Source organism: Vipera berus, assembly GCF_964194415.1.
Source record: "Vipera berus genome assembly, chromosome: 2".
In the NCBI taxonomy this organism is placed as follows: domain Eukaryota; kingdom Metazoa; phylum Chordata; class Lepidosauria; order Squamata; family Viperidae; genus Vipera; species Vipera berus.
Genome location: NC_138203.1, coordinates 142,978,981 through 142,999,896, shown reverse-complemented (window position 1 = coordinate 142,999,896; position 20,916 = coordinate 142,978,981). Strand labels below are relative to the sequence as shown.

The window sequence follows — 20,916 nt, the reverse complement described above, 5'->3', positions numbered from 1 at the left end:
AATCTCTCATCCAAAAAGTACTTGTGGTGATAAAACTACTTTGTACAAGAAAATAGTGCTAGAAATGCAAAAAATTATTTCAAAGGTGATCACCAAAGAGAGCTGCCCTATAGTCATGAGGTTGAAGGACATTTCTGTTTTAAATGAGTTTCCTGCCTGCCCTTCTTGCTGCAATCTATACAGAGGAAGAGAGGGAATAAGGGCAGTGTCAGTTAATCCAGCAGAGATAATTTACAGCAGATGGTGATTAGGCATTGGCAACTCAGCAGAGAAATTAAACTAAAATTAAACATTAAACCATTCATGGTGGCTCCCATCCAAGCAGGCCATCCAAAGTTTTTTTTTACACAAAACAGTAGGAAAGAACAGGAAGTATCCACTGACTGGCCACCAAAAAAGGTAACTCAGATATTTTGCCTCAAATATATGTTCATTGGCAAGTCAGGCCTTGTCTTGATGTGCTCTACTGACTGAAAGAGAGCTAATAAGAAAATAAACATTTAACAGCAGACGTGAGTCTATTTTCCATCAGCACATATTAAGTATAAAAAAATCAGGCTTGTCATTTAACATTTTTAAGAAATCTCTTTGATTTACACAGTCTTCTCAGAAAAGCAATCATGAGACCATTTTTTTTCATCTTTGAACCCAAATTATATATATTTCAAAGTTGTACCAATTACAGAACATAGCAGGAGCCAGAATGGGATTTGATTTTTGATTTTTTGAATTTTATTTATGCTTTTTAAGGAATAGGTCTATTTTGTTTTCAGTTCTTTCATTACGAAAGATAACTTTGCTATACAGAACTCACACACACAAAGTAACAAAATCCCCAACACAAAATATTATTCCTCACAAAGTCCACACTTTATTTTTAAAAAAGTGATTATTTAGGTTCATAAAAGGGATAAAACTTAATATATATAATATGTGCAACTGTAAACAGATGTATGGGACAAGGCGTCAAATGCGGTTATACAGGCAGAGAACTTTAAAAAATTTTTTAGCTTCAAGACCAGGTTATAGTTTATATAAAAATTAAAAATTGTATAGTCTTTTTCTTCATCAGCTAAAATCTACAGAATTATCTTAAACTCTAACCGTCATCCCAAAAAATCCTGACAATCTATTATATTCAGTCATTTCATCATCTTTAAAATCTCTCTCAAGCTTTTAAACCTTTGTAGCAATTCTTTAAAATTTATTTTTTTACATCTTTACAGCTTTCCAAATTAATGGAAAGACACACAAACAAAATCCAAAGACAAAAAATGTATACTGGCTTTAACTCAAACCTTTATTTTAAAACAACGTCCAGTGGTTTTGTAAATGATAAAAATTCCCCCCTTCTCTACACAAATGTCATCTTATATACAGCTTTAATTACTTTAATAATCTGTCATTATCTCTTACTGTTTTTCTAACCGTCATAGCTTAGATCGGTTTTGCAGAAGCAGCTTTGCACTCAAGAACATGGTTCTCATCTTGCCATTTTTTTAAAAAAAAGACACTTTTGCATGCTAACCCTGATTTTAATACCCCTCCCCCTCGTCCTTCTTCTGACTTCGACTATGCACACATTCCCTCTGCATTGTCTGATCGATCATCTGTGAACTGTGGTCGGTTAGATGCCACTCTTATGGGCGTATTGGGGGGATGTTTGTGTGTGTGTGTGTGTGTGTGTGTGTGTGTGTGTTTAGAAACTGGAGAAGGGAAGTGGTACAATTGTGCGCTAAAAGATCTGAATGATACAATTGTCAGTCGAGAGAGCCTTCTCCATCAAGACCCTCTGATGTTCGCTCCTCTCGCGCGTCAACTTCAGTTCAAGGGTACAGCAGTCTTCCAAAGTTTTCGTTCAGCAGCAGGGAGAACAGGTGTCGTATTTTACATGGCGAAAACACATGTCTTGACTGTCTCACCTGTATAATGCCCATAGTTTGCCTTCGGTTAATAAGGAATTTCCCTATGGAGTTGGGGGGGAGGGAGATGCTGCTGGGCAGATGGCTCTTTAGATACTGGTTATAAACTGATTTTTTTTTCTTCTTTAAAAAAAGGAAAATATATATGTATATACACAGGAAGCATAGAAACAAGCTCTTTACAGGCTTCCTACCCAAAATTCTGCAAATAAACAAATCTCTCTCTCTCTCTCTCTTCCATAGTTCCCGTCCCACCCAATGGATAGGGAGGGCAGGAAAGGTTCTGCAGAGATCCACCCAGCAGTCCAGAAAAACCCTGCAGGCAGGGTATTGTTCCTCCCCGTGCTATATCAAATATATACACAATATATTTATATTTATATATTTATATATATATTTATATATTTATTTATATAAATAGATAAATAATCCCAAACTCTGCAATGTGCCCACGTCTCTCAAGCTCCTCCGTTTATATACACAAGACATAATTGTACACCCGCACTCGCACGCATCCACACGGTGAGCCTTCAGAGCAGCACGTTAACCAGGGGGAGACAGACGAGAGAGGGAGCTGACTGCCTCTTGACCGGAGGGGGGGGGCGAGTCTCACTGGGAACCAGCTCCCCCACCCACCCGCACCCGACACCGTCGAGAGTTCACCGGGTGCTAACCCTCGCCTTCTTAATCCAATGGACATTTCCCTTTCCTGGGTCTGGGTCTACCAGCCAAGCAGCTCTCAGGGGACCTGAAGTTCTCTCTCTCTCTCTCTCTCTCTCTCTCTCTCTCTCTCTCTCTCTCTCTCTCTCTGTCTCCTCAGGATGCCCTGGCCTAGTCAAGCCACTTCTTTGCTTCGCAGCGTGTCCGGCTCTTCTGTGGACGGATGGGGATTCCCGGAGCTCTGCGGTTCAGCCTCCAAAGAGGTCCAGGAGACTGAGGACTACCTGGGGTTGAAGGGAGACCGGAGAGAGAAGAGGAGAAAAGGCAAAGGACAAGTCCAGAAGAAAGACTTTCTTTTCCCCCTCCCATCTCACCTCCAAATAACTTCCCATGGAAAACAGAGCAACTGTGGCTCTCCGTGTTCGGAGGGCTTGGGAAGAAGGGCAGCACAGCGAGGGGCTCACATTAGAGAGAGAGGGGAAGGGGGGGGGAAAGACACCAAAATCTAACGCTTCAAATGAGGTAGGTTCAAGTGCAGATGCTCCTTGCACATGGAAGATTTCGGGGAGAGGCGAGGGGGTGGGGGCAGGGCTAGAGACAGGGAGGATCTGTTTCCAGTTTCCGCAAGGCACAGTGCCTGCTCTCTCTCAGAAACAGACCGACTCCAAAAAGCACACGTATGTACGCCCGCACTCGCACACAGTTTAAATCCAACACCTACATTAAAGAAAATCCAGAGGGAGGTGCTCTGGAAGGTGGATTGTCAAGCTAAAACAAGTCTCTTTGAAGTCTCTTGTTACCTTGGTAGATTAGCAAGCAATAGAGATTAGGGGTTTTTTTTTTAATTCTTCTCGCGTCCAACACGCACACACGCAAAGGGGGGTGGGGAGAAAAAAAACCCTACAAATTCTTCCCTGGGGATTCCGTAGCCATGCTGCAGCCCTCTTTCCCCAACTCTGCTAGACAGAATGCCCCGGGCTCTCTCCCCCCCCCCCACCGCAGTATATTTCTGATAGTCCATTATATACAGGTGCATAGGGGTAGAAGGATCCCCATTTTGCCCGCAAAAGAAAAATACTAAAAAGAAAACCCTGAGTTCCAGTTTATCCATTTTCCCACCCCAGGTGGAGTCGCTAGCGGCTGCTGCCTTTCGTTGGGGGAAAACGTGGGTTGCCTTGTCAAGAAGCAGGAGGCAACCAAGCCCAGCTGCCAAAAGAACCAACTGGATGTAAACCACCAACAATATTGGCTCGCAGGGGCAGGTAGGCTGACATCACCCCCTTTAAATCTGGGTCCCGGCTACCCCACGAGCATGTTGGGATGGCAAGTTCCAATCATGCTTTCCCCGAGTGACTCTCGGCCATGCTGGCTAGTTGGGAGAGCTGGCAGAAAAGGCCTCTCTCGCCAGCCGAGGGCACCATCTGTGCCAGGTGATCGGGGTAGGCCTCTGCCTCGTCAAAGAGCCCCTGGGATCTAGTTCATCCACTTCCTGCAGTTCCAGGCTCCACAATGGCATGGGATTTTGTGCTGATCGTCTTCAAAGTCAAACTGGTAGTCGTACGTCAGCTGCGGAAGAAAGAAACAAGGTCAGGGTAAGGCTCTAATTCAAGCCCTTTTCTGGCACCACTTACAATACAGGCGAGTCCTCGACGTACAGTCAAAAATCGAGCCCAAACTTTCTGTTGCTAAGCGAATTTTGCTCCATTTTATGACCTTTCTTGCTACAGTTAAGTGGATCACTACCATCGTTAAGTTTGTAACATGGTTGTTAAGTGAATCTGGCTCCCTCCACCCCATTGACTTTGCTGGTCAGAAGGTGGTAAAAGGGGGGGCTCACATGACCCTGGGACACTGAAACTGCCAAACGTCTGAATTTCGATCATGTGACCCTGGGGATGCTGCAAGAGTCATAAATGTCGCAAAATGGCCGCAAGTCACTTTTTTCAGTGCGGTTGTAACTTTGAACGGGTCACTAAACGACCCGTTGTAAGTCGACCATTTGTGAGCTGTTCAAAGTTACAACGGCACTTTGCAACATCACCTGTGGTCACGTGATCAAAATTCAGTCGCTCGGCTATCGGCATGTGTTTACGACAGATGCACTGTCCCGGGATTATGTGATCAACATTTATAACCTTCCCAGCTGGCTTCCAGCAAGCAAAGTCAATGGGGGAATGGCTTTTGCAGCATGTCTGCTGGCCACAGCACAGGGCTTGAGGTGGCCCTCCTTTGTGGCAAGGGCACTGGGGCTGAAGTCAGGGATCAATGGTGGCCAGCTGAGGCTGCTGAAGACCCAAGATCTCTATTTCAGCCTCAACACCCCACCACGAAGTACTGCTATGCAGGAGGGTCAAAAGGGCAGATGTGGGTGGGAGGAGATGGTGGGTGGGTGGAGTTGAAACACTCCTCAGTCATAAGGGCAGGCAAGCTGCTGAGCACCCAAATTTTGATCACATAAGCACAGGGAAGCTGCAACAGCTGTAACTTCAGGGACTGGATGTAACTTTTGTTTTATTCAATGTCAGGATAACTTTGAACATTTGCTGAATGAATGGTCATAACTCCAGGAATACCTAGATGTTAAAAAAAGTCAAACATTTCAACGAGTGTACTTTCTTTTTCACATGACTGTGCGCGCACACACGCACACACACACACACACATACCTGTCAAGATATTGGTACAGACAAGGAAAGGATTGAATGCAAACACCTAAAACGTGATTTTCATATCCCCATGTCCAGAATAAGCAAGCCAAGTGAAGTTTGTGCAGCATTAAAACCAAAATGAAATAACTCTTTTTGATGTATACCTCTCTCCTCATTTAGGATACATATGGCTCTCACCATTTTAAAGCAATGTATTCATTATGGGAGAATGGTTAAAAAACTTTCTCCAAAGCATAATGTAAGGGAACATAATGTAGAAACTTTGTTGAAGCTTAGCAGGTCAGTTTTGTCAATATATAGGTGAGAGATGTCTGGAAGCCTGTATGTTCTAGCTTGAGTTGAACAAGAATTGATGAAAAATAGAACATTCTAAGTAAATAAGCTCAAAGTGAACTAGAATATGAAATCTACCCTGTTATCATCAGACAGGTATTTTCTTTGTAACATTTTAAGGGAAATTACGCACCATGTAGACAGTCCTCAACTTACAGTGGCAATTGAGACGGGCATTCCCATCACTAAATGATGTAGTTGTAAAGTATCGCTTAGTGACGGCAATTCCTGCAGTCCCAGTTGCCATTGTTAATTGAATCCCACAATAGTTAGATGAGGCAACTTCCAGAGGCAGTGGGGAAGTCGGCTGGAAATCGTATGCGCCAGGTCCAAAGGCAGGCAAATGGTTGCTGCTGGGTGAGGAAGAGTGCAAAGGGGAGGATGGGGAGCAGAAGGGGTGCAGGGACAGGTCAGGGAGGATGTGTGAGAGGCAAAACATGGGTCAGGGAGGGTGTGTGAAAGACACAGGGAGAGTTGGGGAGGTTCAAGGAGGGTGTGCAAGAATGTCCGTGAGAGGGGTTACACAGTTCTGGGAGGGTGCAAGGAGGTATGTGAGAGGCAAGATACAGGGTGGATGCAAGAGCATGCATGAGAGGTGCAGCCTGGGTCAGATAGGAAGGGTGTGCAAAGGTGTGAGAGGTGTCACGCGGGTCAGGGATGAGGCAAGGGGATGCCCGAGAGGTGCGAGGGGGTGCACAAGAGGTGCAGTGCGGATCAGGAAGGGTTCACAGCAGCACGTGAGAGTTACAGCCCAAATTAGGGAGAGGGCCTGGGGTGTGTGTGTGATAATAGCTGGTGTGGTGTGAGTGCAGAAGGGCTGTGGAAGGGTGTGCAGATGGGGGAGACTTACTCCAGAAAGACAATCACATGTTTGTGAGGTGTTTGGCAACCAGTTGCAAACGTGAATGGATTGTCAAGCATCCAGATTGCCTTCCCATGACCACAGAGGGGAGTGTGTATGTGTTGGGATAGCTGGAACTCTGAGGACCAGTTGTAACCAGCATTTGTTCAAGGCTGTCATAATTTGGAACATTTGCTGACTGAATCGGTTGCTGTCGTAGGTCAAGGACTGCATGTTCATGTTTGTAACATTCGCGCCTACAATAATCCAATATTCACCTCCTCTCCTTTGGGTATTCGGCGACTCGAGATGATGATTATCTTGTCCTCTTTGTCAAAAGTCACCACCTCAGCCACACAATTCGGTGCACAGGAATGATTAATGTACCTTGGAGGGGAAGAAGAAGGAAAATCATGCAACGGGGCCCTTGGGTTCGTCACTGTGGGAAACCCATTCCATGAAAAGTCAGAAGAGCTCAGCATGGAATTCTTCAGAACGTTCTTGAAACTCTGGAATGGTGCTTGCTCAAGCTCCTCGTCCCAGGATTCTTGCATTCTATTTTTAACATTAACATTAACTACGGGGGTTTATGAGACCAAAGAACTTATGGAAAAATATGTGGTGTATTAAGAATCCTTTGCTCTGAAGGAACTACCTTGGGCAGGATTTAATAATGATCGCTCACATTAACTTTATTTTATTATTCTTACTGTTACTATCACCTTGCTTACTGAATGCTTTCTATCATGGCTTTTACGTTTTGTTTTTTGTTTTAATTGATTTGCACACTATTTTATTATAAAATACAGTAACACAAATTAACCTTTAATTAATAAATTTTAATTACTAATAATACAATTAATAAAATATGAACAATTGTATTTTTAAGAAAGTGCTAAGAAAATAATAGCTTTCTATTTGAGAGGAACAAAATATGACAATTAGTATTCAGTTGTGAACCTTAGAAATAATTGGTCAATAAGCTATGCAACTCTTAGTTGCAGCAGTTCAGAAGTGCTTATGACACTCTATCAATTGTTTCTTCTCGCTGGAAAAAAATGTTCTAACTACTAATGAATAAACAGTATTAACCAGTAATGAAAAACACAACCGGGGCATATTGAAATCAATTAATTTTACCTAAGTTGCTTTTCCTATGCTTCAGATGAGAACTTGAGAACTAAAGAAACATATTCCTGTTTAAAATCAAATCAAAATCCCATTTAAATGGATCGATAAAGCTAATAACTTTTAATTTTGTAAACAAACACTTATAAATTCAAATTTGCTCACCTGGCAGGGCCACCCGTCAGGGTGGCATCAATCACATGTTCATTATTGATACGGAACATGTAGATGCCTCGGTTCTGGAAAGGCATGAAAAGAGAAATTATACAGCACGTTTTATGTTTCCTTCAGGCCTCACAGATTTACCATCAATTTTAGCTGAATTCAGATTAACTGCTTTAGTAGCACAAATGCTAGGGAGAGAAGCATGAGATTACTCTCTTTGGAAAAACCTAAAACATCAGCTGACTTCATCCATATCCAGCACCAAAATATTTAGACCGAAATCTATCCATCCATTGGCTGAAGAAACATCAATGTATGTTTAATCTATACAGGTAATCCTTGAATATCAATGATAATTGGGACCATAAGTTCAATTGCTAAGCAACAGGGTTGTAATCTGCAGTATCATGTGAGCACATCACTTAGCAGCAGCACTCCCTGTTGCCATTAAGTGAGGATCGTAGGTCACTGAATCAGTCCCAGGTGGCTCGCGAGGCCCAGGTAAGGTGCAGCACATGGCAGGGCTGGGGGGGAGGGGGGGCTGTTACCACATGGGGGATGTTGTGTGTGTGTGTGTGTGTGTGTGTGTGTGTGTGGCCTGAGAGATGCGGTGCAAGCACGATGGGGTTGGGGGTAGCTGCCGCCAGGCAGGGGAAGGTCTTTTGATTTTGTTGTGGGAAGCTGGTAGAGAAGATCACAAATGGCGATCATGTGAGCACTGCAACCTTTGTAAGTTGAGCCAGTTGCCAAGCATCCAGGTCACCTGTATCAGATACAGCTAGTCCTCGACTTACAATAGTTCATTTAGTGACCATTCGAACTTACAACAGCACTGGAAAAAATGACTTATGACCGTTTTTCACACGACCGTTGCAGCCTCCCCATAGTCACATGATCAAAATCAAGATGCTTGGGAACTGACTCACACTGATGACTGTTGTAGCATCCCCATGGTCACATGATCAAAATTCAGATGCCTGACAACTGGCAAGTGTTTAAGACCGTTGCAGTGTCCTGGGGTCATGCGATCCCCTTCTGCAACCTTCTGACAAGCAAAGTCAATGGGAAAGCCAGATTCACTTAACAATCGTATTACTAATTTAACAACTGCAGTGATTCACATAACAACTGTGCAAGAAAGGTTGTACTATGAGGCAAAATTCACTTAACAAATGTCTCACTCAGCCAAAAAAAATTGGGGCTCAATTGTGGTCATAAGTCGAGGACTTCCTGTACATGACTACATGAGTGCTGTGAACAACTGGTACTTTAAGGGTCGGCTCTATGTGTCCCTTTTTGTAACTTCAAATGGCTGCTGAAAGAATGACCAGAAAGCAAGGTGTGTACTTTTAACATATGAATATGGGAAAAACTAGAACAAACTTAGTAAATAACCACATGGAAATGTAACAAGTCAGAAACAGACTGGTTTCTTCGACTTCAGAAAGCAGCGCACTGCACCTTTCCTCACAAGCAAAATCCGAATTCTGTCAAAACAGAATCTGGGTAAGCTAACTCACCAAGCCTGCTAGCCCCCCACCTCAAAACTTTGTGTATGTTACAGCCAAAGTATGTAGAAAGATGTCAGAAGAAATGGCATATGAAAAAATGCAGCGTCTTCTTTTTGTAAAATTAATGAATCTATAGGATTTTGATGGTGTGGACCGATGCCATTTATGTGATAATGACTCATACATCTCTATTGTAAGCTATTCTTCTCCAATTAAAGGACAAGGCAGAATTCAGGGAGATAATCATCCAAGTTCAGTGGCAATCGCAGATCTAGAAATGCCAAATATCCAATCAGAATCCGATTCTGATTGAGGACTCTTCATACCAACAGCTAAGTCAAGTAACTTTCTCACTATAAACGTTAGCCCTAGAATACCCTTTACAACAGGTTTCCTTACCTTGGCAACTTTAAGATGTGTGGACCTCAACTACCGGCATTCCCCAGCCATTCACCCTGGAGGGGGAATTCTGGGAGTTGAAATCCACATGACTTAATGTTGCCACGGTTAGGACACCCTTGTCTACAAAGACCTACTACCCAAGCTAAGGCCACCCATCCCTCTTCTAATCCGGAGTACCTTAGGGAGCACCTGCGACCAGCATCAACTTCCCTCCGCCCAGTGCGCTCCCACAGAGAGGGCCTCCTCAGGGTGCCGCGGTTCGGAGAATGCCGTCTGGTGACCCCCAGGGGGAGGGCGTTCTCTGTGGGTGCGCCTGACCTGTGGAACCGTTTACTGGTTGAGCTCCGGATGGCTCCCGACCTTCGCTCCTTCCGACGCGACCTAAAAACCTATCTGTTTGAACAATCCAGCCTGGTCTGATGGGTTTTGTTTTAATTATTGTTTTAATGTAATTTATCTTCTGCATTTGGGCACTAGGGTTTAATTTGTTTTCAATTTCTGTATTTGGGCATTTTGATATTTATGTCCCTGTTCACCGCCCTGAGTCCTTCCGGAGAAGGGCGGTATACAAATCAAATCAAATAAATAAATAAATAAAATAATTAAAAGTGGATGTTTCTATTTCCTTAGTGCAACTATATTCCAATACAGAGTCCTTATTCCACCCCTTACCTGTTCCTCATATATCTTTTCCCGCCTGTTAGCAACTTCGTTGCGGATAATGGTGCCAATGTATTCAATAACCATTGTGTGCTTCTCAAGATCCTTGGCAGCATAAAGCCCAAGTCCTTGGATGCGGGACCGGGCCAGGTACACATTGTTCTTCCATTCGGTCTTGAGACGGCGGTACTGTGAGGACTTGGAGTGCACAAACTGCTTGCTATAGGGTGTGTTTGTTTCACCTGTGAACGTACTCTGGTAAGCTTTGGACATGCTGGTGCTGTTCAGAGTGTGGGGCCTTCAAAATATGTAGGGGGAGAGCGGAGAAAAACAAAGGATATTAAGCCCATCAGTAAGGGTAGTGAAGAATTAGGATAAAATACAGAGTTTTGAGTTGCAACAATCACTGGGACTGTGTTGGATATGTAGCACTCAATGTCTTCTGATCCTAATTGCTGAAATCCATTGACCAAGTTCTTTGATATTTCAAAGTGGAAAGAAGACCTCTAAACTATAAACTATAAAATAGGCATATAGTTTAAAATAAAAAACTTGTCCCCCAAATCTAACAAAACTATCAAGAATCTGCTTATGTTGCATCACACAGCTGGAAGAAGAATCTTCAAAGATTATATGAATTTGGACCCTTGTAAAACCATCTAAGTTACAGGTCATTCATTGGGCCAATGAATTCCACAACTTAATTCTGCACTCTGTGCCTTCTTTCATCTGCTCTAAATATCCTAACAAGTTTCACTGGGAAATTATTGGTATTAGTATATTGACCATAACAAAACTAACATATATTCCTGTTATTTTCTTCTATGTCATCCATGATGTTGTACAAATTACGTCACCTCTTCCTAACCTGAACAGTCCCAATGTTCTACCTTTTTCTAATAAAAACCTTTGGTTTCCACTAAACATTTTGATTGTCCTCTTTTACAGCTGTATTACAATTCCTTTCCAAAAGTGGTGATCAAAATTGCCCCTGGTATTTTAGAAAGAAAAGAAATACCGGGTTCATTCTATCCTTGGCAAAGCTTCTCAGTGGCTCCTCTTGCCTAGGTGCTGGTGCCATTACATCAGAGCCACAGCAACACAGGAAGCTTTCTTGTTCTAAATCACAAGTGGCTGGTTATCATCTTTCCTATCAAATATGATTCTGCCCCAGAAACTTCTGCGTACAAAGGAAGGGCTCCTACAATTGATACATTTCACTCTCTCAGCCTGATGTCTCAACACGGGTTCTTCACCGAAGATCAGCAATCAAGGGAGTAACATAGATGGTGTTCACTCACCGTTTGTAGTGTGTAAGGATTTTGGGTTCTGATCGAGCACAGCCAGTGGGATTGATCATGAGTGGCAGCTCTATGAGTGGATGGCGTCCATAGCGAAATAGGTAATTCTGGCAACTCTCAACACCAGGCAGCTGGGAAGAGAAGAGGATGTGGGTTTTTTTCACTTAAAGGTCAATTATGCCCAGAATGGTCAGCGATAAAAGGAAAGGCACAATGGCTAGATAGATAAACCAAAACCAAAACCAACCAGAATAAAAACAACTGGCAGAAGCTACCTAAGACTGGAGTGAGCTGATCCATAGCCTCTCCAAAAACTGGACACAACTGAAATGGAGAGCATCAATACTTCTACTACATGAGAAGTCCTTTCTCTTAGTGCTGAGTTAAGACATAGGAAGACCCAGAGCCAAGTCTACCCTCAATTAGAGAGGCTAACTATTTGCAACTCACTGCCACCTTAATCTACCTCACAGGATTGTCGGTATGGAAAAAAATAGAAGTGTGTGTGTTATGCGATCTTGCCAGGGTTCCTGGAGAAAACAGAGTATGAATGGAGAATAAGCCAGTCCCTCAGGTGTGTCCACCAAAGCAAATCTATTCCTAGAGCGCAAAATTTAAGTGGTAAAAATATGACATGATCAAATTTAGCATCCTCACTTCCAGGACTCGTCTCATTGACCAGTTTATCAATATCAGCTGTAAAACATGCTGTAGGTCAGAGGTCCCCAACCTTGTGGGCACCAGTGACCGGTTCCATGGAGAAAGGTTTTCCCATGGACCGGAAAGGGTGTGGTTTTGTGTGCTGCCTGCATCCCACAGATGGGGCTTTGCTTGTTTGTGCGGACCAGTCGTTGGCATGTTGTGGCCTGGTACTGGTCCACGGACCGGTTGTATTTCTGGGACTGTGGCTTTTATTACACTTTTTATGAACTGTGGATCAACCCAGACACAATGAGAGCATCTCTCAGAGAATGTAAAGTCCCTTTGGTGAGAACTAAAATGTTACCAAGAGTACACATTAATTGCATGGACCCCACCCAAAAAGGGGGCAAGGATGGGATTTAGTTATCAGGCATCTTCAGTTTGTTACTAAAAATCAAGAAAACATATAGTTTGCTAAATTAATAGAATAGAATAACAGAGTTGGAAGGGAACTTGGAAGTCTTCTAGTTCAACCCCCTGCTAAGGCAGGAAATTCTACACCATTTCAGGCAAACAGTTGTCCAATCTCTTCTGAATGAGGTGTTATTAAGGTCCATAAAGACTATCAATTTTACTAGTTCTTTTTTTTCTTAGTGTTAGAATCTGAGCAGGCTGCATCTAGTGATGGTCACAGAGATAAATGTCAAATATTGCTACTCTACCATTACCTACTCTACTTCACAGCTTTATTCCTGAAAAATGGCCAGGGAAATCCTACAGGTAGTAGCTGTAATCTTGGGGGGCTTTAATATCCATGCCAAGATTGTTGTTAGCTTGGCATTTCATGGTCTCCGTGAATTCAGCCTTCTGCCCAGACAGAAGGCAAGATACATCCTCAATCTGATTTAGTTGCTAGAGGTGAGCCGGTCATAAAAGAGTTGAATGATCCTATTATGATTAGATTATTTCCTGTCAAGATTTGGGCTGCTGGCACCAGTTGTACTTCCTGATTCAGGGTTCCTGTTTCTTGCATTTGGTACATACGGACTCCGCGATGCGCAGAACAGCATGCACTGTCAAGCCAAAGAGCTCTTCTCCCTTTAGATACTCGGGGAAAAGTCGCAGCATGTCAGCTTCCTTGCGCATCATAGCCACCGGTTCAATGATGCGGTTCCAGACAGCTGTTACAAGAGAGGAAAAGGGAAGAATTGAAGATGAGACATTTTCATTCATCTACGACGGATACATACATATTTACTGAGAGGGAGAATCAGAAACCAGACTCCAAATTTGTCAACATGCTTGGCTACAGGACAGCCCTCCAGGATTTGAGACACATATTGAGAAATTCAGGCATAAAAATGCAAAAAGTAGCGTGCATTAGGCAACCTTCAACAACCGCTAAGTAGATACATGCAGCCAGGTCCCTAAAAACTGACTGACAGCAGGGCAGAATTGGGCAAAAAGCTCCCTCTCATAATGTCCATGCCGAAAAGCATTCACCCAATATTCGTTCCACTAAAACAATTTGTTCTACTTTATTACCTTTTTTTCGTATCTGAATTTATAGCAGAACCACTAGATTCCGTAACAGTTTTGTTCCTTATGCCGTCTTGAAATTTCACAGGGTTCTTTTTTTCGCCATGCATATGTATACATTCGAACTAGACTGTGATGTTTCTCTGTATCATATAGGTGTGGGTATGTGGTATATGCACAATGGTATTTTTTCAGAGCTATTCTATTCTATTCTATTCTATTCTATTCTATTCTATTCTATTCTATTCTATTCTATTCTATTCCTATTCTATTCTATTCCTATTCTATTCCATTTTATTCTATTCTATTCTAAACTATTCCATTCCATTCTATTCTATTCCTATCCTATCCTATTCTTATTCTATTCCTATTCCTATTAAAAATCCATCTAATATAAAGAGTACAGGTAGTCTTCCAGTTAACAATAGTAATTGGGACTGGAATTTCCACTGTTAAGTGATGTAGCTGCAAAGCGTAACATCACATGTCTTAAATCACTTAGTGACAGCAATCTTCACACTCTCCGTTGCTGTCATTGAGAAGGATCATTAAATAAGTCCCAGGTGACTCACAAGCAGGCCGACAGGCAGGTATGCTGCTGCAGCTGGGTGAGGGAGTGTGTGCAGGTGGCCAGTGAGGTACAACAGGAGCGTAGGTGGCTTGGCTGCTGCCAGGTGGGGGAGATCGCGTATGACTTACCAGAGCAACATGCAAACCTTCCCTTCTGGCTTCCCCACTGACTGTTTTGTTTACGGGAAGCAGGCAGGGAAGGCCACGAATGGTGATCATGTAACCCTTGAACGCTGCAAGCGTTCAAAAGTGTGAGTCGGTTGCTAGGCACCCAGATTTGATCACACGACTGCAGTGGTGCTGGGACAGCCAGACCTTCAAGAACTGGTCGTTAAGTACCAGTCACATAGTTGCGTTGTAATTTTGAACGGGTGAGCCGTCATTAAACGAGAACTATCTGGATGCTCGTATAATTTATACTGGAATAGATACTACTTTCTGACATGAACAAGGCCAAAAATTTGGATGTGAGTGAAAGCTGTCTTACTTTTAAGAAAATCCCTGGAAAATGAAATTTACCCTAAAGGGGAGCAACTGTTTGAGATGTAAGACTATACAGCTATGCTTCTCAACTAGTACATGTGTCATTCTAGTGGGAAAGTGACTCACCTTGTCAATTAGGAAAGAGGAAGAGAAAGAGAAAGCACACGCACTAGGTTACCTCTTTTAAATTGGGTAGAGATTGTTTGTTTGCTTGTTTAGGCTCGGGGAAAAGATTGCTCTCATATCGGCAAATACAGGTAGTCCTCGACTCACAAAAATATTCCTTTAGTGACCGTTTGAAGTTACACCACTGAAAACAGTGACTTATATCCGTCTTTCACACTTACAACTGTTGCGGCATCCCCGTAGTCATGTGATGAAAATTTGGACACTTGGCAACTGGCAGGTATTTATAATGGTTGCGGTGTCTTGGGGATCGTGTGATCATCACCTTTTGCAAAGTTCTGACAAGCACAAGTCATTGAGGAAGCCAGATTCAATTATCAAATTGTGTTACTGACTTAAACAACTGCAGTGATTCACTTAACAACTGCAGCAAGAAAAGGAAGTGAAATAAGGGGGGGAATTCACTGAACAACTGGTTCGCTTAGCAACAGAAACTTTGGACTCAACTGTGGTCGCAAGTTGAGGACTGCCTATATTGTGTCAGCCCCGGTAAACGCTCAGCCTCCCCACCACCAAAGTTCCTTCAGGAATGGTGACAGATTGTTACTTCCATAGGAACTTCACAAAGAAATCGTTAGTCTAGCCCAGGGGTAGGCAACCTGGGCTCTTTTATGACTCCTGGACTTCAACTCCCAGAATTCCTGAGCCAGCATGGCTCAGGATGGAAACCTCTCCCTTCCCCTCAGCATGGCTGGCTCAGGAATTCTGGGAGTTGAAGTCCACGAGTCATAAAAGAGCCAAGGTGGCCTAGCCCTGGGCTAGCCTGAACTGCCTCTATATGCCAATGTATTACTCCCTCATCTTCCTGATCTTGAAAATAATCTTCCTTCTCCTCCATATAGTCTTTTTAGATCGAAAACATGAAAACAGCCCCCCCACACACACCTTTAGCCACTTTAAAGACTGGCTGTCTGAAAAGCAAGATTTACATTGAAGCAGCTATTTTAAAGTGTTATTAATTTTACATGTACCCAAGAGGACATCTTTGGACATCCCAGCTGAGCTTTGCGGGGCCCAAGAGTCTTCCTCCTACTTTCAAACCTGAAAATAAGCTCAATGCATCAGAAAATAGACCCCTCTTAACATACGCCTACAGCTGCTGTGCTTTTTAAACCATTAATTCTGGGCAGAGGAAGTGGATTTTCTCAAGTCAACCTCGCACAGTTTTAGACATTCGGGATCTTAAAAGAGGAAGAATTCTGGTCTTGCTCAAAAGCTCACAACCAGCAAACTCATGAAAAGCAAGAGCCCAAGCTGATCTCTACCCTGTGGCGAGGAATCTGTGAAGACCAAATCCTCCAAACCATGTTCCATCACTTGAACCACAAACTCTGGCCGGCCGTTGTTCTCACAAATGGTACATCGGTAGCAGCAACGCCGGTTGTTGGTCCGCAAACTCCAGTAGATGCGGGTGGCCTCATAGCCCACAGGGTAGAGTGCTGTGGCACTGTGAAAGTCTGCCATTTGGTGGGGCAAGAGCTGCCCTATGGCATGGAAGACCAGGCCACCCACTCGGAACATGTGGAGGCGCTCCCCGCGCTGGATGATGCTGGCAATCTGCTTGACCTCGTCCCTTTCGATGTACACCCGTCGGAAGACAGTGAAGGTGCTGAGCTCCTGGTCGCAGGGGCCCTTGAGCTTGTGCAGTGGGCACAGCATCGTCTTGTCCTTAAAGAACATGCACTTGGCACGGATAGCGCAAGCAAAGTGATAGACGTTGGGGCAGCGGATACGGTTGCAGCTATTAGTGGCACCCGTCTTCTGGCAAAGTGAGCATTTGGTGAGCAGGCCCCGGTGCAGTGCTACTTCCACGTTAATTAGGGCCCCGCCCTGAGTCTCGTAAACCTCCGTGGACCAGAGGGCACAGTTGAGGTGCACCCATAAGTCCAGATCAAGATTAAGGAGGCGGGCTGGACCGTCCGTGGCTCCGTCTCCTTCCTCGTGGCAAAAGCAGCACTTCCGTAAATCGCGTGGCACTTTCTCCGGCCGAAGAGTAGTGGCCAAGCGCTCAATGAACTCCGCAATCTCCCTCTCCCCGTCACGCTTGGTACCACCCTTCTGAATGGTGATGAGGAAACGTAATCGTTTCCAACGCACCCCTTTCCATTTTTTGAGCCTTGGCTTGCTCTCCTCGTTATCCTCCAGGGGCCTGGAGCGAGGCTTGGCTTTAGGGGGAGACTGAGGAGCTTCTTCTTTAGGAGATGCGGGTGGAGGGGAGGTCACAGCCGGGGGAGGTGCTTCGGGCTCAGGGGGTGGCTCAGGAATCTTGGGGGGGCTCGGTGGAGAGGGTGCAAAAGGGGACAGAGGAGGAGACGGTTCTTCAGGAAGCGTCAAGAGTTGCCGGACATCCAGATTGGCAACATTGTTGATGTAGCAGTGTTGAGCAGCTTTTTCTGGAACTGAAGTCTCCTAAAGAAGAAAGGGGGGGGGGAAAGAAAAAAACAACAACTTGTCAGGTACTAAGAACCAGAACAACTCTTAGGAGCTGATCAGAGCTGCTCCTTTATTGCTGCTTGACTATTTACAAGAATTTCATCAGACTGACTATGGTCTCTTGGGAACCATCAAATAAAGGCTTCAGAATTCGGAGGGTGTGTGTCTGTGTGTGTGTTGGAATCTGGCCTCTCTGGCTTCCTTATCCTGCAAGGACTCCAACCTTGATAAGTTTTTTTTTCACTTTTCCTTTCCCACTCTAGCTGGAGATTCAACCACAAATTTCTTTGAAAAAGAAGCAGAGGCAACTAAGGCCACCAGCCAATTTCTTTGATAGGAGACATCCTACCAGGACAGCATATAGTTTTAATATGAGCACTATTCCATCACACCAAAGCCAGTTGGTTATCAGAAATTTGATGGTTCTTTTTTTTTTCTTCAGAGTTTGGTTAAGAGAGAGGTCTGGCTAGGGCAGGGGTAGGCAACCTCGGCTCTTTTATGACTCATGGACTTCCACTCCCAGAATTCCTGAGTCAGCTTTACTGGCTCAGGAATTCTGGGAGTTGAAGTCCATGAGTCATAAAAAAGCCGAGGTTGCCTACCCCTGGGCTAGGGGAAGTGACTGAATGTCGTGAAAGGAGAGCATGGGTGTCCTCAGACAAGAAAGAGGAGTTATCTATTCTTACATGAAAAAGGAAGAATTACGCTAAAAAGCTTGAACAATTTTCTTTCAAATAAGCTTACTGCAACTAGTTAAAAACTGCTCAGTAACAAAGGAGATTTTTATTTTTTTTATTTTTTGGGGGGTTGGGGGGAAATAGCTCCCGGCTCCTCCTTTACCTGTTTGAGCAACGTTAAGATGTCCAGTTCATTCTTGAGACTGTAGCCAGGCAACATGGCGTCAAACTGTTTCAGCCACTCTGGTCCACCTTCAGGACCCTTTGAAACTACTGGCTTCTCTTTGCCTAAGAAGGTTGGGACAGAGGAACAGGCACCAATAAAAGACAAGACTGGAAAAATAAAAAAAAGACACACTACCAAGAGGCTATCTTGACTAGGATACTCACTTTGTGCATCAGTTTCACTTTTCCTGGGTTCACTGGTTACATTTCGCTCCGGAAACAACACTTCGTAAGAATTGGGAATCTTCATGCTCAAAAGCTCTGCCACTGCCACCATGACACCGTTCAGGTTCTGGAGAAGACGACGGGAATGGTCAGGAAAATATTTGAGCAGATTAAGAAATGGAACCCCCCAAACCCTTCAGTGTAGCTTAATCACCAAAAAAAAATGGTTTCAAGTATCCATTGCGCAGGTCGTGTGACATCAGAACGTTAGTACCTTGTTGACGTGGGGGACCCATCAATCTGAACATCTGCCAAGTGCTTGACAGCTGTTTAGTAATGAGACCAGAAAAGCAGCAACAATAAAAAGATGTTCAGACTCAGGATAAGCTGTCAGAATAAGGGAATGGGCAGCATTCAGCAAAAAAGGGGCTATGGCACAAAACAAAACTAGAGACTCCTCACATTTCTACCAGATGTGGGAAATTCATAGTGCTGTCCCAGCTGAGAGGGCCCCTGAGACAAGCAAGGCAGATAAGTCACTTCATGAGGACTTTATCACGCCTAAAATATCTACACAGCAACTGTATTGCCAACTCACAGCCTTCAAATATCTTCAGTCAGGGGTAGGCAACCTTGGCTCTTTTATGACTCGTGGACTTCAACTCCCAGAATTCCTGAGCCAGCTATGCTGGCTCAGGAATTCTGGGAGTTGAAGTGCACGAGTCTTAAAAGAGCCGAGGTAGCCTACCCCTGATCTTGGTCTATAATTCCTAAGGCTGAAGACAAATTTTGGTCCTCGCTCCATACCTTGGCAGCAGCTGCAGACACCGTGAGCATGACAGAGACCTCACTCCCTTTGGCTCTGTCCCAGGAAGTGCCGGGTGTCTCCTTTCCCACTGGCTCTACAGTCCCATAGGGTTTGGAATCTGGGAAAGCTGAAGGAAGGAAAGCAAAAGGGGTGGGTGGGGGGGGGAGGAAATCTGTCAGAAGCCGCTGTTCAAACTCGTATTCCAGTAATTCAAATCGCTTATCTCAGGTTGGGTAATTCAGCGCTCAACCCAAAATCGTGTAACCTGAATAAGTCATAGATCAACCCATGCCAATGCCAGCGTTTTCCTGAAGGTGTGGCGGCTCCCGGTGTCAGTCTGGGAGATTAAAAATTAATCAGAGCAGAAGGTCAGAGATGAAGTGGAGGATAATGATAGCAATAAGCTAGGGCAGTGATGGCGAACCTTCTAGAGACCGAGTGCCCAAACTGCAACCCAAAACCCACTTATGTATCGCCAGGTGCTGGGTGGGTGTGGCCAATTGGTGTGGGTGTGGCTGCAGTGGTAACGGCAGACTGGGTGGGACTAAAAATTTCCATCAATCAAATCCAACTTTACGAGATCTTTTTTTTCCCCAAGAGAAGTTGAAATTGATTGACTGAACCTTTTTTTTTTTTTGCACATGGCGGGGGCCTAAAGCAAAAAGGTTTTATAAAACCCAGCTGAAGGCCTAGGACTTGGGCAACGGCGCGTGTGCCCACAGGGAGGGCTCTGCATGCCACCTGTGGCACCCGTGCCATAGGTTTGCCACCACGGAGCTAGGGGAACTCACCGTCTAGGAGACCTCATTAACTGACCTCATTCATTTAATGTATTTCACTTTACACAGGACAGTGTAAAGACAACCCAGAAACTTCAAGTACTAGTATATATGATGCAATGCTCTGGATGCCTACAGAGTCGTCGCATTGCTATCATTTAACACTACTTACTGCTACAGGAGCTGCACTGATTGCTAGTCTGTTTCCGAGTGCAATTCGAAACGTTGATTATTCCTTACCCTCTCAAGGGCCTGGCTGTCTAATGTACTGTTTTTTTCAAGCTAGGTTCTGCCCGTCCATCTGAGCAACTATAGAATGTCTGCTGAAGTTCTCCATCTATAATGGGACATTGTGGGAAGGGTCACAGAAGTGCCTCTCCTCTAGAACAGCGGTCCCCAGCCTTTCTGGCTCCATGGACCGGCAGAAGTGGCAAGTGGTGGATAGGGGATGGTTTCTGCATGCAACATAGCTCCTGCATATGCACAAATGAAGCTTTTCACGCTCGCTTGCCACTTACGTGGCCCGATTCCCAATGGGCCATGAGCCAGTACCAGTCTGTGGCCTGGGGGTTGGGGACCCCTGTTCTAGAATACCTTGTCTCCCACCCCCAGAGGGCTCCCCCTTTCATAACCTACTGAAGACATGGCTATCTTGAGATGTCTTGAGAGTTTATGTCTAATGCCAAACTGGAATTCTTATTGTTACCTTTATAATGTGTACAATGCAACAGTTTATTGTGGTCATTATCGACATTGGTATGCTGTTATCATTGCTCAGGTATATAACATGTAGAATCTTTTCAGATTAAAACAGTTT

General features: G+C 44.2%; 1 protein-coding gene across 1 annotated transcript in view; it reads right to left on the bottom strand.

Moving 5' to 3' along the window:
- Positions 1–846: 846 nt before the first annotated feature.
- The window catches only part of KMT2D (lysine methyltransferase 2D), a 124,716-nt gene continuing 104,646 nt past the window's right edge, over positions 847–20,916 (bottom strand). The window contains exons 46-55 of the mRNA XM_081317957.1: positions 19,320–19,447; positions 18,513–18,639; positions 18,286–18,410; positions 16,278–17,421; positions 13,279–13,415; positions 11,593–11,723; positions 10,304–10,589; positions 7,719–7,792; positions 6,704–6,812; positions 847–4,148 (exon numbers count right to left, since the gene is read on the bottom strand). Coding sequence (XP_081174083.1) covers positions 4,056–4,148; positions 6,704–6,812; positions 7,719–7,792; positions 10,304–10,589; positions 11,593–11,723; positions 13,279–13,415; positions 16,278–17,421; positions 18,286–18,410; positions 18,513–18,639; positions 19,320–19,447 — 2,354 coding nt within the window. The 3' untranslated portion in view covers positions 847–4,055. The remainder of the gene's footprint in view (positions 4,149–6,703; positions 6,813–7,718; positions 7,793–10,303; positions 10,590–11,592; positions 11,724–13,278; positions 13,416–16,277; positions 17,422–18,285; positions 18,411–18,512; positions 18,640–19,319; positions 19,448–20,916) is intronic.